Here is a 26,335-nt window from a genome sequence, read left to right as displayed (position 1 = left end):
GAAAATAATAAAAACAAACATAAAAGTGCAGTGCCGTCACAGGCCTACACACACCAAAAAGAGATGGAGTGGAACAAAGATAGCTTCCAACTCCAGAACATCCCATTCAGTGAAAAAAAGTGTCCAGACTCCACCAAAATCCCTTTGATGGGAGCAGGAGGAGAGGCTGGTACAGCCCTGTGGGATTCTTCTTTAATGTGGCTTCACTGCTAAATGCTCACTAGCAGTGGGGTGGGGGAAGTAGTTTAAATACTAGCGTATCCTAGAGGTAAGCATGGCTGGCATTTCAAGATGGGAGATGACCTTCATTGCCTGTTAGCAAAAGTTTCTGTAAAGGAGCATATATAATTTTATTTATTTATATCACTTCAATAGTGCTTAAGGACGTTGCACTGAGCGTCTATACCTTGCTGAACTGTGCCTTATGTAGGACTTAACAAAAGAAGTTATTTGCCTCCAAGGCAAAAGAACGGAGGTATATTGGGCCAATGAGACAGAAGACACGTGATGAATGGTTTCCACAGCCTAGGTTATCAGTGGAGGGAGAAGAAAATCTCCCCACTTCTTAATTACACTGGAATTAAAAAGGTGACCAGTTTACCAATGAAGAGAAACATCTTCTGCCTTGGATCTTTTTCCTGGAGCTCAGTGTCCTCAAAGGCAGGCCCTATGAGCTCCTCTTGACTGCCCTCCTCTTAAGGCCACTGTCCTTTCCCTGGCTATATGTACACCCTGGTTCATCCTTGTTTTTGGAGACTGCTGGCAGTGGATGGAAGAGAAGCTAATGCACACAGAGCTCTGTTTTGGTGCTTCCCTTAGCCTCCTGTGGCCCATCTCTAACAGCTGAAGCTACAACTGGAAGAAATGAGCACACACCACACTGCAATAGCACAACATAGGCAGGGGCAGACAAAACTGGAGGCTGAGATGCTCAAGATTTGTGCTAGTTATTTCTATGCTCCCAGCAGGGGAAGGAAAATACTGGTGCTGAAGCTGTTAACTGCTTGAATGCCTCCCCAGAAGTGCTGCTTAGCCTCATATTCCCCATGGATGGCTTCAGGTTGACAAAGCTCCCCTTTGTTTTGCAGGCTGGACAGGCTATTCACTGCACTCAGCCAAAATATTTGTGTAATCAACTTCCACAGTACAACCTGGAATTATTTTCACTTGTCATGATATTACTTACAGACAGAGCACTAGCAAAAATAGATAAACTTGGAAGACTGGAACAACCCCTTCTCCTCCCTCCCCTTCATTACCTTTACACTCTTCAACTTAGTTTTCCAACACAGCATAAATCAGTGGCTTGAGGTGCTTCAATCATATTTTGCCATGTTTTTTTAAAAGGACAATGCTAAGTTACTGCCTGGCCAGATTTGCTGATCCTGCCTCATGCCATTTGCCTGTCGTTCTCCTCTTTTATCTCCTGGAGTGTTTGCCAACCACGTTCCTACTGCCTTGTAGGCAAGGGCAATGCATCTCAAAAACCCAGTGCCTGCCTTCATTCAGACCTATGGTCAATATCCCCTGGTTGAGAGCTGCTGCAGTCATCAGAGAGTTTAACAAAGGAAGAAACAGAAGAGACCCCAAGCATTCCCCTCCCAAAAACAGAGAAGTCTCACTTCTGTGAAGGAAGGAAGGCTCCCCACCAGGCATGCACCAGTGGGGAATATAGCTTACCTCCCCCACCACACCAAGAACAAGCACTAACGCTAGAGAAATTTGGGAATGGGATGCGTATGTTTCCATCTTCTCCTATCCTCCCCACAGTTATCTAAACTCACTTCTAATGGGTCAGTCAACTTTGAGTAATAGCTTTCTGCTGCAGCTTAAAGACCCATACTTCAAGAAAAGTGAACCCAGAAAGGAAGTCAACAGTGATAAGAGAGTTGATATTTTGATATTTTCCATATGTAGCAAGAATATATATATATGTTTTAAAAAAGCACAAATTATTTCACAGAGTTCAGGAGGCCTTTAAAACAAACCCATCCTCCAAATGCTAAAGAGAAACAGTTGGCAAGAAACTGATTCAACAATAAAATAAGGGGTTAGTTTACACTGGAGGCAAAAATTCATATTAAAACCACACATTGCTACAGAACTTATTACAACTACTGCTAATAATTGTTTAAACTATATTATAAACTCTGAAGCCTATCATATAAAAATCTCATCCTTGGTCATGAACAACCCCTCCCTCCTCACCCCCAATTCCTAATACTGCAAGCATTTCATAGTATACTGTATCTGTTTACGTCCTTTTCTTATACTTTCATAGTGACAACAGAGCAGGGGTTACTTGTCAGAGGCTGCTTTTTGACACAGTTACATATATATGCTCCCCAAATAATACATGCAGTATTCTTTTGAGTACCCTCAAAGTATGCTTGAAGCTTATTCTGTTCTCATTTCAGCTCCTGAAAAATATTTGTTCACCTAATACCAAATGTCAAATGAACCCTTGCTAAAATCAAAAAGTATTAAAAAAAAAAGTACAAACATCGACTAGTAGGATAAAAACAAAAGCTTGCCTGCTTAGAGAAATAAAGAAATGTGAAAAATAATCTAAAAGTGGGACAGCACTGTGTTATGTAGAGACACCTCAGGAAGTTTAAAACAGACCAACTGAGATGTTTCAGGGAATATAAGCAGACAAGCGCAGTCCTCTAATTAGACTAGCTCGCTGTGATACTCAACAGGACCACTTAGTTGAGCCCAAATCCTGAACTGGTACAACTGTGTTGTGTCCACTGTCCAGAATCGCTCATTCAGCACATGCTTGGATATTACTTGACAACATGGAACAAATGTATAAACATATCTCAGGATTCAGAAAAAAAAAAAAGTGAAAAGGCTGATCCTCAGCTTTTTACTTGTATTTGACAGACAGAAGAAAAAAAAAAGCACCTTTCTCATTCTTCTCACATGATATGCATTTGTAAACACCTTTCAGCCTTTGTTTTCAGATACATTTGGAAATTTCAAAAAGCACTGCATATAGATATATGTCACTTGGAAAAAATCCATAGAGTACCCAGTTGTCCTGGGCTACCCTGTAATTAGAAGACACACTGACTATCAGTAATATAACTTGCTGCAAACTTTGGCCTGACTAGTAGAAAGAGTTCTAAAACAGTTTCACACGTAAGGGAGTTGGAATTTTGTTTCTGAATACTAAGGGTAATGTTTTCTTCAAAACATCAAGATGTTCAATGAATCTATTGCAGCTTTTACCTTTTCCTACAGTGGTCTGTGCTGCTGGGAGTTGTTCTAATTATAGACAGCTTTGGAAGTAAATTCTGATGAATTTTTCCAGACTGAAGAAAATGAGACACATAGACATCAAAGGACTAAATGGAGATGTGGATTAAAGGGAAGCATGGAGTAATCTCCAAAGACAGAGATATGAATGAAGGGGCAGAATGAAGGGAAAGAGAAAAACCCACAAACCCCATCAAACTTGAGGCAACTGAGACTTGAAAGTATTCAAGCAACTTGATAAATCTTTATAGCAACTGCTGGAACTGCTGCAAAAAGACAAGGGACAAAACTATGTCCTTGTACTTACACCCCCTTTTAGGCATAATGACAGGAGAAACCATGTGTCTGAATCCCATCTCTCTTGTTTCTTGACTTTTCTTTCATGGGTATCCCCCTTTGAACAGTAGAATTCAGCCCTCAAAACTGCTGCATCAAAAAACCCCATTACAACGATAATTAACATCTGGTTTTCCTTCATGTCTCCATGAGCATCGTGCGTAAATGACCTACCATACCTTACAAGTGACAGATCTTCTGTTTCACTCCCCTGTCTCCAAGTTGCTTCAATCCCCATCCTTTGCCCAGTAAGAATGAAACAGAAGCCCAAAATTGGTATTTTAGTGTTTTTGTTGGCCTGAGTTTACTTTTTTCCCCAGTACTTTAAGATTTTTATATGTTTTTATAAAATCCCTTCAACATAGTTTTGAGGCTTATAATATTTGTTTTAAGTTACAGGATATTAAGGTGATGTAAAGATGTGATTTGTTCCCTCTGTGCTACAATCACACTGCTTATGCAGTACAGCACAAGAAGATGTGCTGGGGAAGGACATTAAAGTAGAAATCAATCTCATTTTATTCCTTCACAGAGGCAGTGACCAGCCCTACCAATCCTTTCTACTCATTCATGCCACCAGATTCTTAGTTACACAGAATATAGTAACTTCAGAGCTTAAATATGGGATTCATCAAATGCTTGTGTGCTATCTATGTAACACAAATGTCCCGTGGGGAAAACTACTACTTGTGTTTCTGAAATAAACTTTATTTTTTCATTTTATTATGCAAAAAGCGTAAAATAATATCCTTACTTTCCAGAGCATCTCAATTAGACACAAACTGAGAAAGGCATATTCATTGTTTGGCTGTAAAAATGTTCCATGGACAAAAAGGCTGGAACAGATGCCATAGCACTTACATTCCCAAGGTACTGCCATCAATTATGTGAAGGCAGTATTTAACACAAACAGGAGCTGGCTGGGTTACTGACATTTGGGAAAACAGTTTGGGAGGTGAAAAGAAGAAATAAAACGGGTGCAATTGATACAAGGTATGTATCAGGGAGGAGATAGACTGAAAGACAGCAGGTAGGGCACATCTACCTCAGGCTGAACTTTTTCCTGGCAAGAAGAATCAAAATAGGAACTTTCAGCCATTTAAAAGAATGAAGCTAAGGTTCTGCTGTTAAGAAATAGCTCTCAAACTTTTTTTTTTTTTTTTCCCCCTAAAAGAAACTTAAGCAGTGCTGTCAAGTGGGGAACAAGATCTGAAATTTGACAAGGGCTGTGTTGGTGCCAGAGAAGTCTATTTTGCTGCCCAAATTTTAACCCACCCACATTTGGATAGTCAGGAAGGTCCCGAGAAACTGTTTATGCAATTTCCCTGGCAGTATGTCCCTCCAAATGTTCTGCCTTTATGTATGGTGGTACTCCAGCTCAGTGCTTTCAGGGACACACAGCCCTTCCCTGCAAGCTGCTCCTCCTGACAGGCTCACCTTGCTGTGATGTTACCTTGCAGATGACTGCAATAATAAAGTTTCTAAGACATGGAAAAAGAGTCACCATCTTCAGCAGAGATAGCATTGAAACTTGGAACAAACTATCCTTTTTTAGGTTACCTAACAGCTAAGCGTATTAAACACAAAGCCCAACCAAGGATCAGAGGAACAATGATAGGTGGAGGAAACCTAATGATGTAATCAATGAAAAAACCTTATCAGTGGTAATTACAACACACTGAATCAGTTGTTTCCTAAGACCATCCAAGCAGTAGGATGAGACCATTGTCCCTAGAGAGAAATCCACCAAGATGAGTCAACAGGAAGACACTTTCCTCAGAAAACTTTGCAAACTAAAGAGGTGACAAGTACAGAACTCATTATGGGATGCAGCAAGAGCAGTTGGGACCATGTAAAACCTTTTTTCTTTTCTTTTTTTTTTTTTTTTTTTTTTTTTTTTTTTTAAACAAATGGGAGATTTTTGAAGGGGAAAGGAAATAATCAAGGCTGACTGGAGAAGAAGAGCTGTAGAAAATAGAGGGGAAGAAATGGTTGGTTGAATGTAAAGGTCAACAGCAGCTTGTCACTGAGCCCTGTGCTTGATCAGCACAGTCGGTTCCCTACCCTGTGTAAATTTGATTCCTGACTGCCTCCTGCATGGCCGTGCTCTCTGCATGTGCAGGTGTGAACACCACGGGGCAGGAGCAGAGGTCTGCGTGCCAGCAGCTGGATGAGCCATGACTTCGGGGCTCCTGGTGCTTCTGCCAGTGGCTGGAGCAGGACAGGGGGGCGGGGGATGCTGGACAGGCTAAGGGCCCAAGGCCCATAACAGGAGCAACCCGTGTGTTGTGGGGCCATATTGCAGTAGCAGACTCCAATCCTGATCAGTAGGAGAGGAGGCGCAGGATCAGGCCACCCGTGCTGTGGGCATGCAGCTGGGTGCTGGTAAAGACAGAGCTTTCTCTCTATGTTAAATGGTGCCTGGACAGATGTGCAGTGCATACATGCTATCTCTAACACCTTCCTCTTGCAATGAGTGAATGTTTCATGGAGCCACAAATCAGTGCAATACTTACGTGAGACCTACTGCAATAACTATGGTGAGACAGTAACTGTATTTCGTTTTACATGACTGTCAGGAAAAGCTTCATGACTTGTATCTTTGTGAAGTCTCCTACAACAGTTTATAGATGATACCTACAGATATATTTTTATGCTAAACATGAACTTATCAAAAACGTTCAATGCACTAAGGAATAAACGCTACTAGTAAGTATCCTGCGACAAAGATTGCTTGCTCTCACCAGCTTTTATGATTTTAAGCAAAGTCCCTTTCCAAGTATGCTAGATAGCTTTGTTGCAACATTCTCATTTTAAATCCAAAACTGATGTAGCAAGCATTCATAAAAGAAAAAAAAAAATCTTACCTCCAAGCTGTAGAGGTATTTGAAACTGTTTTTCTGATTGGCTGCCTTTTCCACAGCTTGAGCTAGTTTTACTGCTCCTCTACCACCATCCGACCAGTGATTGCAGGGTACAGCATCAAAAGCTCCAGACCGCTTTGCAATCTCACACACCAGATCAACCTCAGCAGGAGAGTCAGTTCTGCCAACCAAACAGTTCTGGTTTGTTTAATAATTAGTTCTATTTTATAATCTTATACATTTAGCCTTACTCTACATCAGTAGTTTTTATATAAAGTTGACATATGCATAGCACTTTTATATGCAGCATGTATACTTACATTTCCAGGACGCCTTTAGTAATTGTTATAACTAATTAACATGGACATTAATATTTCCATAACATTATATACTTTTTGTTGCTTTAAAACCTTAAGAACAAGCAAGGATTTAAAGGATATTCAGGACGAAGGAAGAGAAGGAGAAAAAGGAGGAAGGAGAAAAAAAATAAAGTTCTTCAACACCTCTTCTTCATGCCCAAACTATTTAATTTATAAATCAAGAAAAAGCGTGAAATTTGATCTGTGAATTTACTCACAAAAGTAACAAATGAACAGACTTACTTGAAGACATTTAGAGCAACCACAACAGGAACTCCAAAGAGCTGAGTAATTTGAATCTGTTTCTGTAGATTACAGCAGCCATCAGCTACCAGCTGGAGGTTCTACACAATTAAATAAAAATTAATGGAAATGGTCAAATACATCAAGCCTGCTCCTGCCAAATGGAATGTTTTAATGGGATTTTCCATAAATTAAACTGAACATAAACAGTGCTGATTATGACAGTTGCGGGCAAGTAAAATGTTTCCAGACAAAATATTTTGGTAGTTATTAATTCTTAGTTAAATTAATAAGCAACAGACATATTTAAGTGTTTACGCAGTGTCCAAAATTTGTACATGAATGCTTTGCTCTTTTCTAGGACATGAGAAGACACTGCAGCTGATGATTGGCAATATAAAGGATTCAAAAAAGGGTCTGTGGGCAGGTTCACACAAAACACTGGCAGCCTTGTTGCCTGTTCCCCTTTCCCTCCTACTCTGATCAGTGGCTTCCTTGAAGGAGATAGCTTCACATAGTAATGCAACAGACACGTTGCCCCAAAACTGGGGTAGATGGCAGATCATTTTTCTCCTCAGCTACTCTGGTCACCTTGTGCTCATGTCCTCTTGTTCTCAGAGGACAAATCAATCTATGGGCAGAGGAGACACCTTAAATCTCTTCCATATTCAAATGCAGGAAGAATGGACTTGGATCACAGCCCTTTGTGCAATGCCACAGAAACATGTCAATAATGGAAATCCTGCTAAGGTACTCACACATCCCACTGACTTCAGAAGGATTAGATCCACAGAGATGTAGTTTATAAGACTTACACACTTGGGAGACTTCAAAATATAGAGGATATAACACAACACATACATCCACTACTTAAGTCAGATATGTGCACCTATATATTCATCAGTAAACACACAGTTTGGAAAATTTACTACCTCTGAGTTTCTGAAATGTGCTATTTAATTGATGACGTTAGATACATATTCTAATCTATGCATGTGTCCCAGATAAAAGCACATTAGTAGATTTCCTTATTTACTCTATTACCTCAGACTTTGTAGGGCTTGTCTTAATTGCAATAACACACATATCCTTAGCCTGATATAATCAAAAGTCTTAAAGTGGCTGTTTGAATTTGTATTCAACCTAAAGGTGATCTGATTGTAAAACTCTCAAAATATCAGAGGACAGCAAAGAGACAAAGAAAACGAACTTGAAGAATGTACTTTTGTTTGAAGAATGACATCCAATTCCAGATTAAGCCTGCTGTTTAATGAACAGGTTAAGCTGTCATGAATTGCAGGGAGTGTCTTTGACCCCTGCACCACTCTGCCCTTGTGCTGCCATGAATGCCAGAAATGCTTGAGAGGCTATATGATGGACTTGAATGAAGAGCTGATCAGTCTGAAAACTTACTGATCCTTGAAAGTTTACTGAAAAGTTATTTTTCAGCTGGTTCAGTTCCTCAGTACAATCTACCATGCAGTGACACACATAGCACACACAGGAGGGATAACCACCAAGTGGTTTTTAAACAAAAACTCCTCCTAAAGTTTTGTAGTAGTTCCTCTTACCTCTTCTGTGTATTCCTTCTTCAGGGGTGCACCAGCAGTTACCTGGAATAATAAAGTCACCACAGATTTAACACTTGTCATGATCCTAAGTAGTCAGAAGTGCACTTTTGCTTGTTTTCTATACTGCCTGGCAGTACAAATATGGCACAAAAAAAATCATAGGGTGATTGCAGCCTCTATTTTATTGCAAGTTACACCGATACAAGGAGAGTAGCAACACTTCCCACTGTATCTGAGCAGCAAGACACAAGTAGTTACTCAGCAACTAGTTGTAAAAGATTTATTAGAGAATGTAATTGGACCCTGTTCTACATGTTTAATGATGCACCAGCAGTGCAAAGACAGTGGAAAGGAACCTCCAACAGTTGGCTGAAGGAACAGTTCTGACACAGATAAACAGAAGACAAATATCATCTTTGGGTGCTCTGTAATTATTGCCCATGGCAAGGAATTTCATGCAAGTAACTTCCTTTGCTGGAAAGAAAACAGGTATGGCAGAGTATGACTGGTGTACTATTCTGAGCCTCCCAGGACCAAATATATCAATCTCAGGTACTGGACGTGGTCACTTTTCTCCTAGGCACTGGTCCTGGTCCATTTTACAGCTAGCTCCCAGTAAAAGTATCTGGCATTCAGCGTAGCTCTATGATGTATTACATGACCAAATGAAAGCTCTATACTTGCTAAAGACACAACTCAGACAGAAATAGAGACTGCTACGAGGACGTATTCAAGTGGTATATTTACTAGATTGAATGATAAAAGTATACCAGCCTGACATGCAAGAAAGAATGTTATTAAAAATAAAGAAAACTTGCATTAAAGTGGACTAAAATGATACAAAGTTATATAATTATGCCAACCTGAAAGACTGGAAAAGGAAAAAGCTCAGCTCTATGAGATGATTTGCTGTAAAGAAGACCACGCAGTCCAAAATTTTGTGGCTGCGGCAACAGCTCTGGTATTTTCATCCAGTAAGACTGTTTCCCTGGCAGCATCACTCTCTTGCATACCATCGGGCAAAAAAGTGTTTTTAGGAGCTTAGCGTCTGTCTGCTCGGCTAGCAGAGTCCAGTCTGCTTGTATGACTGGGGAGTACTTCTAGAATCAGTTATCTATACAAGTGTCTTCTTGGCTTAAATAGCAAAAAGTGATACACTTCTGGTACACTGAGAAAACACTTGCACACTTGTACCAATTACCTTTGCATCCCTGAGGGAATTAACCTGAGCAGACTAAAAGGACAGAAGGAGTTCCCATTATTGCAGTGAAAGAAATCTCAAAACTTTCATAAACAATGTTCCCTACTTCCGCTCACATACTGCAGCCTGAACTTTCTTCTCTGTCCTCCTCAGCTGCCAACTTTCCCAGCTTGTGACTACTTCAGTGCACTCAGATATGCTATTTCAAAATGCAGGGAAAAGAAAACATATCCATTTTATAGCTTTTTTTTTTTTCTTTCCTCCACACAAACAAACTTCCCTCCTTCACAAGATTTAGTGCTTCTTCAGAGCTCTTTCATCCATCTTCTTTCATTTGTGCCTTTGCATTTCTGCGTTGCCTTTGGAGCTAACAACTATATGATGAGGTAAGTCAGAGACGGTATCTAAATATTGCTCCAAAAGCTATCCCCATTGTTTCTTAAACCAAGATATTTTACTTATTTCAAACTTTAGCGACAATTTTATTTTCCAAGGAAGGTGCAAAAACTTACATTTGGCCCACCTCCATGCATCTTCAAAGCCCTCACTGTAGCAACAAGTACGACCACACTGGGAACCAAGCCAGAGGCTCTGCATTTGATGTTGAAGAATTTCTCCATCCCGATGTCAGCACCAAAGCCAGCTTCAGTCACTGTTAAACATTAAAAAACAAAACAAAACAAAACCACACATAAAACATGCTTTCAGTTAAACACTGGGGGATACTTCTACTTTACCATACAGTGCTTTTAAATATACACCAGTACTCAGTTTTGAATGAACTTTCAAATAGAGGGCTATTTACATTACTGAGTCTGATTAAAAAACTATTCCCAACCCAGAAATAAATTCTCTTATTCTTGATATGTACAATATGTCATCAAAAGTAGTCATATGGGGAAAAAAAACAAGCAATCCAAATGAGTTGGAATCAAAGTCTTTTACAAACATCTCATCCTCCAAAATAGATATTTCTGTATAATTAGATTGATTTAAAATGTTTGAAAATTCTTACAGATATAAGACTTCCCTACGTTATTCCTTCTCCCTTGATTGCACTGAAGATATGCTTTCTTCACAGCTATCATATCTAAATTCCCCTAGGTCTGCAGAACTTTTGGTCATCTCTTGCTTTTATGGAGCAGATGTTTAATTATAAACACAAGCCAGCATCTACAGTCACATCTCAGTCTCGAAGATGCTACTGAAAAGTGAAATCTTTACCAGGATTTTGCACAGAAGAGCTGTGAGATGTTAATGTAGTATGACAAAGGAAAAAAAAAACAACTGTGCAGAATTAAGATATACCAGGTGAAGTATTTCTCGTAGAAGTACAGATAAAAGAGAAGATATTCTGTATTAAATGACAATCTCTTTGGAGATAATTTGCTCCGGTTTGTCAAATATCAGTTACTTCAAGTGCCTCTTTTAAGATCCAAAGGATTTCTTATTCGGCAAACATAAGCACATTGCAATTCAGAAATTCAAGGGATTAAAACTATTGGCTGAAAATTTGCCCACATAACTATTTTCCACCAGAACACCCTGAAAGATGGGATCAAAGCATGGCTCTGGAAGATGGGAAGGAACTTCCTGGCAGACAAACCAGGGTGGTAAAATAGCCCTCTCTAGAGGCTTCTGGACCTGATTCCAAGCAGGGCTGGTAACATGCCCCCATAATCCCAAGCAGCTTGCAAAACCTAGCAAATTCCTTTTCAGTCTCCCCCCCTAGCCAGCAGTTTTGACTCTCAAGCTTTGAAGGTGATCACAAGGAGCTGCCTGAACACTTGGGGGCTGGAAACCTTCAGTGGGGTCAAGGAGGATGAGGAGCAGCTTCCAGATCAGCTCTTGCTTCCGTGGGAGAAAGTCCCTCTCAGTTGGCAGCTGATGGACTTTAGGAAGTCTCAGCCTTCGTGCATTTGTCCTCACTCCCCTGGCCCTCTTCCACCCCTTTCACTTGGCACAGGCTGAAACAATCGCCTGCACGGCTTGCTCTGAGGGAGGAAATGGCTGCTGGGGCTGGGGGAGGAAGCAAGAGCCAGACAACAGGGCAGTGGGCATGGCAGGGAGCAGAAACCTCTTGAGATAGTAACTTGACAAGCGTCATCATTAACGTTCCCCAACATCGCTGTAATAAGTATGTTATCTTTTTTTTTAATATTCCTGAGAAAAAAAAACATATCAAATATGGAAGCAACTACAAGAAAAAAAAAGGGGGGGGGTGTGTGTGTTACACAAACACAATGATTCACAGGAACAAAGCTAAAGTCAGGACATGTCATATTAAAAGCAGAGCCAGTGATCACGTCTACTTTCCAGTAACCCCCATTCTTCTCCTCCAGCCTCTTACGTGGCTCAGGGTTATTAATGAGAACTCTGTCAGGAATACATAAGCACGATCAATCTTTAATATAAACAACAGATAAACTACCAAGTACTTGAGAGGGTGGGAAAATAATTTTTCTCTTACAAAGGTTGCTAGCATATATACATAGCAGTCTCCTAACGTTTCCAAACAAAGTTTCCAGGGACTTAATCCTTTTCATGCCAAGCTTTTCCAAGGGTCAATTTTCCTTCGACTTTGGATCCCCCTTTCGCTACCTTTCAGCGAGCAAAAAGCAGAGATTTGAGCCCTCCAACAAGTGCAGGAACAGCACACATAGCGCTTCAGGTCTCTGGGGAGGTGCTAGACTCCCTTCACCAGCCTAAAAAGCCAGGGCAAACACCCAGACACTTATCTGTTTAGCTATGAATATTCATCTATTCCCTGCAATGCTTTCCTTTGATATGGAGGGCAAAATGCAGGCTTGCCTAAACTCAATGCATGTGAACAGCCCAAACCCTATATCAACAGCAGAAAAGTGAACAAAATACATGTGTTCAGTGACCACTACAACACAGAGATCAGGTTTACTCAGATTGGAGAGGAATATCGGTGCTTTCTCAGATGTGAGGAAGGAAACAGGATGCAGTACAAAAGCTGCCTGAATGAAAGTCGCTAAGTCCATTTTATTTCCTCTGAGGAATAGAGAGAAGATGGAGTAATATGCCAAGCTATTATATTTTAAAATCTTTGTGCTGAAACACTTAATATAATTACTTTCAGATTGTTTCCTGCTTCCAAATTAAAGTGCCAAAGAAAAACAAATACAGGCCATGAATGGGAAGTTTCAAGCTAGTCGACATTCAGAGATTATGAGATAAAACAGCTAATCACTTTAAATGAAAGAACAGGAATGCAAAGTAATACATGTTGTTCTATTTCGGTTATCGTTTCTCGTATATGATTTGTCAACAGAAGGTAATTACAGCTTATGAGCGAACCGATGAAGATTTCAGGAACAAACGTCTACCTAAGCATGGATGTGGTCAGCTGCACCTCAGCTGAAGGCAGGGAAGTTTATGATGCAACTACTACTCCATGATTAAACAGTCTCTTTTTATTTTTTAACTGACTTTAAGAACAACACTCTCTTCCATGCATTTCTCTTAGTTTTAGACTAGGAAAGGCACTCTGAACTAAGAGCGTGGTTATCTCAGCAACAGCAGTGGCTGAATTGTCCATTTGTAGACCCCCTCATGTCCCCGGCAATACACTCCAGCTTCCCAACATCAGCACCCCACTACTCTGACCCCTGTGGTCCCCCTGAATCTCTGCTCCCTGCAATCAGGCGAGAGGCTTGTAATAGACAGTAGGATGCCAGCATGATGTTAACTGCTTGCTTTGATTTCTTGGCCACAAGCACAGTGGTTGTGATGAAAGTAAAGAGGTAAATGACTTACCTTCAGCAAGCTTACGTATTTGCCCTTCACTGCTAGCCTCAGAGTGCAATCTGAAGGCAACATATCCAAGGTGGCTCAGGGCTGTTATGGCCCCAGGTTTAGCCTTCTGCTCCAAATCTCCTCCTTGCACTTCTAAGACTGGAAATGATCTAGACAGGTACTAAAAGATTATTTTCTGAGCATAATTTTCAGGCCATACAGCTCTCCAGACTGTCTCATTACATGGTCATATAAAGTGCAAAACCTAATTACAGAATCACAGAACAGCTGAGGTAACGGCTGAGGTGGGAAGGGACCTCTGAAGATCATCTGGTCCAAGCCCCCTGCCGAGCAGGGTCACCCAGAACATGTTACACAGGATGGCATCCAGGTGGGGTTTGAATATCTCCAGAGCAGGAGACTCCACAGGCTCTCTCAGCAGCATGTGCCAATGCTCTGTCATCCTCACAGTAAAGAAATGCCCTCTCATATTCAATCAGAACTTCCTAATTCTACAAATATTCTGTGTGATTTTATGCTTCAAATGTATAGTCAAGTATCATACGAATGATAGAGTCATTAGAACGTAAATTACAAGTTAAAATTACATGTATCAGCAGTGCACTACCAGTACATTACTTTTCATAATGGCCCACAGGTCAAATCTAGCAATTAATGACACACATATCAGAAATTAATTCAATCAAAATACTCCAGTCAATTCAACTTCTCACAGAAGACCCATGTGAGGGTGACCAAAAACTAAGCTTATTCTCACACACCAGGGAAACTTAGGGGATCTTATTTCAAAGTAACAGTAGGCAAAACACAACACACAATTGCTACAGGGCTTTCTACAGGTCATTTACACAATATCTACTTGACTGAGTTTGACTACCAAAATAACCAATAACCTGTAACTTTCTTTCAGAGCACAAACCTGCAACATCCAAATTAGGTTGAAAACAAAAGGGGGAGAGGAGGAATGAAAACTTATAAATGTGAAATTAATCAAGAGAGATGATAGGAAGCCTGTCAGGCTGTATAAAGTCAGAGCAAGGATTTCCCCTCTGAGCAATTGATACCACTTGCTGAAGTCTCTAATTCCTCTTTAGGGTTCAGGCAAATGAACAAATCACTCCAATGGTTTTGTTTCTTGTTTGTAATTACCATAGCCTTTTGATGGAATTATGCCTTGCCAAGCACATCTGGGAATATTTTATCACCTATGCATGACAACAGCTTACATAGTCAGTGTCATGGCTTAAGCCGCTAATCAGATTTCACAGTCATGCTTAATACAAAATGTAATTTTTTCTCCACCTAAAAATGCATCTATCATGCTACAACTGCATAAAGTAGTTCCACATTAGGCTCACATTTACATACTGCTTAAACCCCTTACAGAAAGTGTTTTTTTAAAAAGAAGACATTTCACTAACAATGTAATTTCATGTACACTGAGGCTAATTCCTACTGTAAGTAGCTTCTCCCTAGTCAGCACTTTCTATCAACAAATCAATGTCAAAACAAAACGCTTGCACCACAACAGGCCAAGTCAGATGCATGCACACGAGGTGAAGCTTTGGGACAAGAATTGTGAGCTTGGATTCCTGAACAATGTAAAAGGAAATGGAAACTCTGAGCTGCGAGCTGCCATTTACTCCCCACATGTAAACATATCTGTTCTGGTGCAGCTGTCTGCTGGTAAACTCAGGAAAAGAAGAGTTCAAAGTCACAGAAGCACATGAACTGTGAACCTGGATCTCAAGGCAGGCTAGCTGTAGAGTACTGATATGTTCTTGTTTAAGTGAAAAATATCAAGGTGCACAACCGCCAAGATAAACTAGGATGATCAGTGAACAGGATATCATATTCATCCCTAGCTATACTAACAAAAATAAGCCAGATGTTTGTCCATACTGACTGGCAATTCATCTGATGTGAACTTCCAGTATTATGACTGATTTTGGAATGGAACAGATTTTTATTTTTTTTCCCCTCCTTTTTCCTCTTTTTTCTCCCCCTCCCCAGCAGGAGATGGAGTTTTCCTGTTCATTTTTCTTCTGATGCATTGTCAGATAGCATGCAACAACAGCTGGACACAAAGTCCAGCACAGTAGAAAACTACATGCAAGTATATTAAGAATGAGCATTTTTCACACCATGAAGAAAATAGCTTCAATTGTCTCTGAGAGTTTATATGCTGTTGTCTCACTCTGTCTCAGTTTTGGGAGAGAAGGGAATAGGAAAAATATCTGCCATTAGTTTGGCAGAACACAGGATCACTGAAAGGAACAGGTACTTTTTATCCTGTGCTAAAGAAAGATGCCAGAGCAGCATGTGCTCTGCAGAGGTAAGGGCACTGAAGATGTCTCGAGTGATCGCCAATTCAGATCTTAGACTGAACCAGCAGATATGGAAGATTTGGCATCTTAGGTGAAAACCATCACTAGTGGGTTTTCTCCAGGAAGAAGACCTGAGCAAAAGACATTCTGTTCTCAGAAAACAAATAAAATGATACTGAAGTCACATTCGATATTAGATTACTATTCACTGGAGATTCTGTGTAGACATCACTGCAAAGGTACACAGACCCACCTGCAGAAGCACCTCCAGTGAGAGATGTTAGAAATGCCCAGCTCCTGCCTCCACACTTACTTCCAAGCTGCAATACTCAGTGCTCCAGCAACCAAGACCTCTGCTGATAAAAATTTATTTGGAGTAAAAAAATATGTAAATTTTCAACTTCTCCACATAAAGAAAATGCATCAAGCTGAAGAAAATATTCATATTCAAGTACACTGCCATCCTACCTCACGACAGGAGCAATTTGATTCACATTGCCTTCCTCCGAAGGACAGACTTTTCACATGGCCATGAGTCTTGTGTCGCTCCCTCCTGAGAGCAAATGCTGCACAGGGGTGCTTGGCTCCAGGAGTATCCTTCAGCTAAGTGCCAATTCCCTTCGGACCCCCTAACAAGCTATTTCAAGCTTTTCCACAGAAACACTTTTTTTTTTTTAAACCCCAAAAAATAAATGGATTTTCCCATTTAAATGCAAGAAAGCATTTAATGAGAAACTCAAGGTTATAGACTAACCTCTTCCAATTAGTCGCTTTAAAATTAAACAATTGCTGTTAACAGCCAGTATTTTCTGAGATTATCCTATACATTAAATAAGCAAATCTGCAGAATGACTTCTACAGGTTATTCCCAGACAATAGACAGAAGACTAGCAAAAAGTTCACTTTATTTTCTACAGTCCAGATTGAAGATGATAATTTTTAAATCTTGATTCTCTTGCAGTTAAGAGTGTAAGACCTCTGAGTGATTTGCTTATATACGTATGCTGTGTATATTGGATTTTAAATTCAGGGAGCATAAAATCAAACTGAACAACCCAGGAGCTGGCAGGAATGGCATTGTGTGACAGAAAGCATGCTCTGTGCATCTTTCCAGCTCTGCTTGCCTCCTCCCTCTCTTGAAAATACACAGAAGTGCAATTGCAATGATTGCTGCCCACAAAACACCAATTTAGGGCATGGTTTGACACTATGGCTGAACCAAATGTGTGCCCTGCCTTGCTGAAAGGGGGCATTGCTGCTCTCTCTTAATTCTACCTCCCTTCTCCCCTGCTCCATCCCTCCCTCCCCACTGCCCAGACTTCCCACAGGCTTTTGGTATGCATCTAGTTGGAACTGTTGTAATTTGCTAACCAAAAAAACAACAAACCAAACAAACAGAAAAACAGAATATTTTTTTTCCACTGAGTTAGACTTAAATCAGCTCTTGTGAGACCAGACAAGTGTCTGTGTCAAACAAGCAGCAGAAGCAGAGGAAAGAAGGAAGAAAAAGCCCCATTTCAACAGTACCAAGATGTTAATTCATTACTAGTCACCTTGTCAAACCATACTCTAACATCTTGAATTTAAAATTTGATGTCTTCTCACAGCTCACTAGTAATGAGCTCATTATTTAGATTTATTACTAGAAATACTGATATAAAAAAAAAAAAAAGTGAAGATGTCTTATAATCTACAAACAATTCTAATAGAAATATAGAGAGCTGCATGTGGCTTCATGGGCTATGTGTTTCTCTGCATCCCTCTGCTAAGTCTGGTGGCTTTTACACCCGCTTGTTCTTACCTCCTGGGTCCCATAGTCAGGTAAGGACCCATTACTCACAGGCTAAGCGTTGGGTCCCACACAAGGGCTATGTAACGCACAGTTGAATACATTAGCCAAATTTAAATAGTTCTTTTCTAACCTCCTTCATTTATAATGGTCTTGAAAGTTACATTACCCAGAAAAAAATATCAAACAAAAGGACTGATTTTTAAATTGCAGCCTTTTACCATTCGTAGCACGTTTCGTTTGAGGTAACAGGCTATCCTTTTGCTCATAAGACAGATGACCACGTTTTTAAAATGGAGTACAATTAATGGCACAGGAATAAGGCAATTACATTATCTCATACTTAAGAGATCATCACAGCCTTTGGCAAAGACTTATTAGCCTTCTGGTAATTACAAAATTAAAACCTCACCACTTTTTTTTATTTGGCATTGCATGGAAGGAATAATTAACAGCAGCACTGATTGATCTTCATTTAAGGACGTTCTTTTACAATTCCCAAACTATAAGGAGTGTATTAACTTACAGCATCCACAGTATTATCCAGAGTGCTTATGGTAAATTTCATCGCACCTAGACCACGTTCCTCTGTGTGTATCCCACCACCAGACGTTCATTTACTCTCCCTTTTAAAGGATTCAGTCGGCTGAAACTCCAGCCCCAAGCACATCTTTCATCAAAGTGAGGCTGCTCTCTGTTGAGCTCTCAGATTTTGGCTCAGCCCACTCCCCCAGGAAGAGCTACGGAAAAGGCACTTGGAACAGGCATCGAGAAGTCACGTTATAAGCATCTGGAAAAAGCTGACTTCAAGAAGTAGAGAGCCTCAAGATCTCTCCTGGAAATGTTCTACCCGTTTCAAAGGTCTGTGAATTAACACCTGTCCTAGCACTAACGTTACACCAATTCATAAAACAGGAGAGAGGGGAAGAAAAGGAGCTTATTCTCCAGATAGCACAGCGCCTCAGCATGTGCCTTGGAAGATGATGTGCTTTCTAAACAGCAACAGAAACACGATCAGGTGATGAGTGACAATAAAGACAGCCAACACTGAATACATCACATTTTGCAGCCACACAAGGCACCCTCAGAGACCAAACCCATTTAGCTAACCACTGCCACGTGAGGTGCCGGTGCTCCTGTGTCTCCTAGCAGTGGCGAGGCCAGGAAATCCCCTCGCCAGTCAGTCATGTGCACTCTTCCTTATCCTGATCCTAAAACAAAAGTGCCTGCACAGGGATGGCGCAGAGCAGTGTCGGTCGAGGCCACGGCAGCCACACAACAAAGAGCGCGGCCGAAGCAGAATGATCAATGCTGCTGTCATGTGGCACAACCACCCGAGGCGTGCCAGGCAGGGAGTCATCCATCATTTTGGTGTAAACCTACCCTATAATGCATGCAACTATTTGCCTCAGGCTAACTCCTCCAGTCCCCCAGACTCCTCATGAAGGCACACATCGTGAGAGGTACTCCCTGCTCTGCCCTCCTAACATCCCAGCAGTGCCTGCTTCTTATGATAATGATTTTTCCCATGATTTAGGTGCTGTCTTTTCAGCATAGGCATATACTGAATCCTCCTTCTAGGAGCAGAAGGTTCTGGTTTTATTTTATTCCACTTAATCTCTGCTAGAAGACAATTTCTTCCCTTCGTGACTGGCCTGGAAGGTGATACCACCAGCACTGTTGTTGACAAAACTACTGAGCCGTGGCTTAGAAATTCATGGAAAAGGGCATCTCCTGTTATGTATCTGCAGGAAGAACAGCATGCCACTGCACTAGCAGTTTGTCTTGGTGGAAAAAAAATTGCCCAGTGCAACATGGGCTATAAATAACTGCACAAGACCTTAGGTGGAGAGCTCTTTGTTGGTAGAAATTCTATCAAGAGTGCAATACATTTTTCAAACACATACACAATTTAAGATATCAACACAGAATGACTTTCTGTAGAGAGAGAAAGCACAAGATACAGTTAGTACTGTTAAGGAGATAGGAAAAAATGCCTGGAGGTGAGAAGATGTGACATAAGCCAAAAAAGAGCAGGTGAGGGGAAAGAGCCAGTGATGTAAGGCCACTGTGCTGCAAAAAACATTATGAAATAGCCATATGCATGTGAAACGCAGCAGGAACAATTCTGGAAACTGCAGAAACTTTTCAGCTGTAAGCCCTCCTATACCTCTTGCAGGTAGGCATTACTTTGGTTTTAATCACCAAGGTTTTTAAACCAAATTGTGCAAGAGCAGCATTTGAATCTCTCCTCAAAGCGTAAGACTGATGGCCTGTGTTGAACATTAATATGCATTTACTGTTTTTCCTAAAATTTTTGGATGAGGAAAAAGGGCTCAGCTGGTTAAAATCACTGTGGAAAATAACTGTGTCTATTGAACCGTGTGTGCATATACATGCAATCTATCTTACAGAAAGAATCACAGACTGAGGAGAGTGACAGTCCTGAGGTCACACACCAGCAAATCCCACATGGAGAAGGACTTTCCTATATGGATTTCCTAACTAAGAATAAAAAGCACAGAATAAAAATCAAACCAAACCATAATTCTATGAGTTTACAAGCCAAACCCTTTCAATAGCTCATGGCTAAGTCATTTGTTTAATGCTTAATGTGAATTTCTCCACTTAACCACAATTCATGTAATCAAGGCAACAGAATTCCCATTGCAATCTACCCATTACCATTTTTGAAATATTTGTACATTATTAGTGGATCCTCCTCCAGCGAAGATTATAATTTATTAATATACATATTTTTTCAGTTCCTCTTCATAATTGCCCATCATCTTGTCATCCCAGCTGCTCTTTTGTGCTCGGCCCTCCCCCGCATTTTTGTGCTTTTTCACCGCTTGTGCAAGCAAAGGGCCCCACACCGTATGCTGAATTCCTAATTGACTGCAGGAAAAGCTGAACCTGCAACCCATGATTTATGAAGCTGTTATTCAGCCTCTTGGGAGCTCTGTTTGAGATGCAGGAGATAGACGCAGCATCCTCATGCATGTAAAGCATCTGCTCTGTCCCTGACACATCATTCCCACTCAGATCTTGCATCTCAAGCATGGGACTTATTACTGCAGGAAGCAAAGTTGAAGAGTTTGAGTTTGTCAGCTTCAATAAAGCTGTCAGCACAGAAAATCAAGTATAAAGGGACCAACAAAAAGAACCCAGCATATAAAGGCAGATAGGCCACCCAAAGCTTAAAAATAGTTGTGACCCACATTTTCTCTTCCAGCATTTGAATCTAATCTATTTTCTCAATCAAATCAAATTAGTTACACAGTACTTATATAAAACTGCAAAACTAAAATATCCATAACGACAGGGTCAGAGCAGCAGACTGACCCTGATATACCATCTAGGGTATTAATCTTCTCTTTTAATGTATTATTTTATAAAATCAGAGAACAGACATTGAACACTTTCAGATACTGTCAACATCTGACCTTCAAAAGCACTTTGGCTCTTTGCCAAAGCAACACTCTTCCCATTAAGAAATCACACTAGCCATATATAACCTAGTATTATTTGCAATCCAATTAAAATATTTGGAAATGGTTAGAAAAATGTGTATCCCTCATCGTGTATTCTCAACATTTTGAATGCTCTTCCTTCTAGGTCATAAGATCAGATATGTATCAAAACCTAACTTCTGTTTTCAAAAAGAAATAACTGTATTCAGTTAAAATTATTTAGAAATTTCCAGCATAGAATAGCACATATGGTTTGCTGTTTGCAGATTAACAAGAAAAAAAAAAAAAACAACAAACAACAACAAAACACAAGAATTTGAAGTCAGCACACTTTCTGAGAAATCATACTTTTTCTCTTTTATGTTAGACTATTTCATAAAATTTATGAGGCAAACAAAACATCTGCAAATAAAAATCTTAGGTGTCCTCTGATGCGCATTTTTCTTCTGAGACCACCTGAAAAGATACCCAAACCTTTTCACCAAACCATGATGTTATTTCATTTGGGCTGGTAGAGAGGGTAGCGCAGGACTAGAAAAACATTTCTAATTTCTACTCCAAAAATCAATGTAACTTTCAACAATTCTTCCTGAAATATTTATTAACTGGACACTCGGTGTGCATGTGTGTATGGAGTACCGCTGTAAAAGAGAAAAACAATTTTGTTAAACATGTAGTAGATTAAATTAAAACTCTGCCAACCATAATTGCCGTAATCAAAAATGGAAATACACATTTATGTCCTTATCAAGTTTCACATTTGTATTGACTTTTCTGAAGCCTTAAAGGCTAAGTCAACATTTCACAAAATACACACACACACATTCCCTCTTCCATGTTTGTACATTGTTAACAATTTAATTATAAAAGGTTTATAGAAAACAAATCACTCCTGTCTGCAGATTCACAACTCAGAAAATAAATTAAAAAAAAAAAAAAGAGGGCTATTCTGACATGATGGAAATGTCTGAGCAAACCTAATTCTTATGCATGTAGGCCATAAAAAGAACATTAGATTTCAGTATCAAAAAGCCATTAAAACTAACAAACAAAAAAAAATCTATTAAACAGCTTAAATTTTCAAATGATATTAAAAATAAACCATCCACTAAAATTAAAATTCAGCCTTTGAAATGGGACTTGAATTCTGTATGTATACTATGCCCTGCTGACCCTTGCTAAAGAGTGCAAGTCAATATGAAATACTCATAAATGGAGAAAGAATGATGGATTTTCTGCCAAATAACCCTAAGCAAAAGTAATGCTGTTAGCTACGGAGCCTTTGCCAAGCAATGAATTAAGAAAACCTCCTAGCATGTATGATGTTTTACTATTTGCATTTTTTTTTAACCTCCAATTCGTTTCTTTTTATAAATAAAAGCAATATAACCAGTAGGTAGCAGAAGAACAAAGAACTGCTTATTTGCTTCTTATGAGTTGAGAGCTTTCAACTGAGGTATGACTGCCAGTGTGGGGAGGGAAGGGAAGGGAAAACACAACGGGACAGAAGTTCCAATGTCATCTGTTTCTCCTGAGTAGATTGGTATCCTATTTACTAGGAACTGGGCTTTCCTCTGCTCTGAAAGAATGACAGATCCTTCCCAGCTATTTTTACACCTTTGGAGAACTGTCCTGGGACCAAGAATAATGGACAGGTCTCACCAGTTGTACAATCTTTATTTTTAATTTATGAATGTAATTGACAGAGGAAACAGCTGTATTAAGTTCTAACGCTGCAGAAGTCACCACACACAGCATTAAAATACTATTTCAGCTTGTCAGTGTAGTCCTGGTAGCTGCCACTGCCCTGCAAAAGCCCCGTTACCTGAAAGTTCCTATTACTGCAGTGTTTGGCATCTCCCTGTAAGTCATGAAGAGACATTTCTTGCCCCCCAGAAGTTTACAAACTACAGTCAGAAGATTGGGATTAACTGTGCAGGCATGGAGGCTGAGATTATTTGTCTAAATTCACAAAGCTAGTCCACCATGGAGCTATATCACGAAACCTTAGCCTTGCTTTAACAGTTGAGCAAAAAACCACCCCACATTTGTTCATACAGCAAAATGAATGTAGTGGCAACTGCATTTAGTTTCATGTGAAAGTAAGCACTGAAGAAGATGTAGATGAAATAACACAACATAAAAAGAAACTGGCTGGAATCTTAAAAATGAAAGCTCTCCAGAGGATCACAGCATGAAGCCACTTTCTAGTGGTAGCAATAAGAAATTAAAAAATAAATCCTTGAAGTCCAACGTTTAAATGTAATATATTGCATGTTGCACTGGTGCCAAAAGAAGCTTAGCAAAAGTATTTGGGCTTTATTTTTCCTTTTTTGGAAAAAAACCTACTACTAAGAAAATAGACTGAAGTATTTTATGGCATTAAAAAAAATCTACTGAAGATTACTCCTTTAGTGCATTAAACACATACTGTTTTTATAAGGTGGCTTGTAAACTTATTCTATAATGTCTGCTCTAAGTGCACGTAAAATGGATACCCTTTGAAACACAACTTTGTATGTACTGAGCAGACAGTTAGAACAGCTAGCATTGTTAGTTTATTCTAACAAGAGTACCAGTACAATTAACAATCAGTTATTTAGCTCATAAGAATTTACTGCTTCTACCTGTTTATACTTGTGACCATTACACCATTAAAAAAGTGGTCCAGTTAAAGCACCAGGAAGTGAATCTTTCCTATGGAAGGCACCAAGGGTTTGTGATAACCTTCCTCTTGTCATATTATACCAGGAAAGACAGAGTTTGGCATGACTTTAATGCAGTTTAATGCAGTGTCCTCTCGAACGCAGTGTGGAATGGGATGTGCTTATTGGGACTACAAAAGAAAGTAATTGCCCAACATACAGGCCAATCCTGAAAAAAAGAAGGAGACTGGGTTAGGATTCCAAAAACATATTCAGGCTTTACTTTTCTTCTGATTTAGAGGAATTCTTCTCTCAGCTGAAACACCTTCAAGAGATTAAAGAGATGGATGGGACAGTCTGCTGAGTTGTTTATTGTAATAATTTCTGACATGCCGACAAACACGACACAAGGAAGCTCATTTCTCTTCCTCTTTCATCCCTTAAATCTTCAAAATACCACTTGGATAGCCTATATTCACTGACCAAAAAACCCAACAGCTCATCCTTTCTATTTACCTTCACAGAGCATCAAGAAAAAAATTTGACTGATGGAGAAAAGGACCTTGGAGGTTTACATGGTAAGTATTTTGCTGCTTTACACTAGCACGGGGAGGGATAAGCAGCAGAGAGGTGATGTCAGAAGCCTTGACAATGTTAGATGTGTTAAGTGTCAGAAACCATGACCTCTTCCCAAGCTGAGCAAGAGACTCATCACAAGAAGCAGCCAGCTGCATTCTGTGTTGAAGTTAGCAATGTTTCCCTTTCCTTTTTTTTTTTTTTTTGTCTTGTTTGTTTGCTTGTTTATTGGTTTGTTATCTCATTTTCCTTCTTAGCAAAACTGCCTATATACACGTCCACAAAAGTAAGCAAAGATTGCAAAAAAACCTTTTCCCTCACATGCCTGAGCAAGTTAGAATGGGTTCTGTAATCTAGACCCCAACATTTCTGGGTGCAATTTAAACCATCTGTCTCTAAACAAACCTTCGTCCTTAGTGAGGCAATTTTGACATCAGCAACCAGAATAAATTCCATCTCATTGCTGCTGCTTTGTACTCTTCCTCTGCTCACAGGAGATGTGCCTGATGCATACCTACAAAACCCCATAGTTTTTGTCTCCCTGCAAATTATACTAAGTTATTTTGCCTTGAAAGCTATCACAAAAAAAAAAAAAAAAAAGAAAAAGAAATGAAAAAAGAAAATTGCTGAGTGCACAGGATGAAAACACCACTGTGATACAAGCACAGTTTCCTGAACTTTGCCAGCTGCCTGTCAGTAGGCACTTGTCACTTCTTGCCTTCTGAGTAGCTGGCATGTCTTTCTAGGACAAGACTAATTCTTGTTCTGCACACATGAAGTGCTTGTGACTCTGAACCAGCAGTGGTTAGTTTGGTTGAGCCCCTACACTATTTCCATTCGTATGTCCTTGAGAAATGGCAGGGGGATGCACAGCCTTATGTCTTTAAGAACATCCAAACATCCGTTTTCTGAAATGTTTCTTTCCCATACTGCAAAATTTTATATGGAAAAAAACATTATCTAGAAAACTTGCCTCCTGAAATATGTTGGGGTTAAAAACATGAGTCTTAGATACACACAATATGTTGGGGGGTCCATGTGCAGGACTTCTGCTGTCACAGGAAGAAATATACCAATTCTTTGTTTGCATAACATATTCATCCTAACCTAGACACCCAGAGGCATAGTAATGTTCTTGTTTGCAAAAACTGCCATGACACTTAAGAAACAATCAAAGTCTTTTTCAAAATGATGATGGGACACTATGGAGGCAAGAAAAATGAGGCACAGGGGGCATTTCAGAAGAGTACTTTCAACAAATTAAAATACACTGCCTTTGATCAGGAAGTAAGAGTGCAAACAATGGGAGAAATCTGTGTAAAACCAGAACTTTACAGAAGTGGAAAATTTATCCTGAAGGCTGCCAGTAAAAACTTCAGTTGCAATTTACACCATGCTGGGCCTTCAGCATTGACTAACTTCTGTAGATCAGCTACAAGTTTGACATTACTTCCACACCTGAAGATAGCAATGAAGAACAAAGCGGGAATGAAGGAGGAAATACCGGAAAATAAAACTAAAGAAATAAGAAGTGACTGCCTAAACACAGATAAAGACAGATTTCCCCACTCAGTCATAACACAGGACTCTGCCTAAACCCTGAGCAGCCTTCCCAGCCATCCTGCTGAAGTGACAGCAATGAGGTTGAACCAAAAACAAGCAACCTAGAATCAGTCTACCAGGCCAGCTTAGACCAGCTTTCATAAAAAAAGGGGAATGAAATGTCAGGAAGCCTGCAGGCTGCTGCCAGAGAGGCTGAAGAGACGTGTGATGGACTGCAAAGCTTAGTCCTCAGCCAGAGCCCCACACTCACAGGAGCGATGGGAGAGGGAAAGGAGAAGCTGAGCTACGGAGCTCTGGCTATCTCCAGCTTAACGAGGGTCTGCGATTCCCCTGGATACCTG

At 40.0% G+C, this 26,335-nt stretch overlaps 1 protein-coding gene across 3 annotated transcripts in view; it reads right to left on the bottom strand.

The window, feature by feature from the left end:
• MTHFD1L (methylenetetrahydrofolate dehydrogenase (NADP+ dependent) 1 like) overlaps positions 1-26,335 on the bottom strand; it is a 146,472-nt gene that overhangs the window by 52,630 nt on the left and 67,507 nt on the right. For all 3 annotated transcript variants that reach the window (XM_032184138.1, XM_032184139.1, XM_032184141.1), the window contains 4 exons: positions 10,351-10,490; positions 8,638-8,679; positions 7,067-7,167; positions 6,468-6,645 (listed from right to left, as the gene is read on the bottom strand). In XM_032184138.1, coding sequence (XP_032040029.1) covers positions 6,468-6,645; positions 7,067-7,167; positions 8,638-8,679; positions 10,351-10,490 — 461 coding nt within the window. The remainder of the gene's footprint in view (positions 1-6,467; positions 6,646-7,066; positions 7,168-8,637; positions 8,680-10,350; positions 10,491-26,335) is intronic.

Source organism: Aythya fuligula, chromosome 3, assembly GCF_009819795.1.
Source record: "Aythya fuligula isolate bAytFul2 chromosome 3, bAytFul2.pri, whole genome shotgun sequence".
Classification (NCBI taxonomy): domain Eukaryota; kingdom Metazoa; phylum Chordata; class Aves; order Anseriformes; family Anatidae; genus Aythya; species Aythya fuligula.
This window is presented reverse-complemented; position numbering and strand designations above follow the sequence as displayed.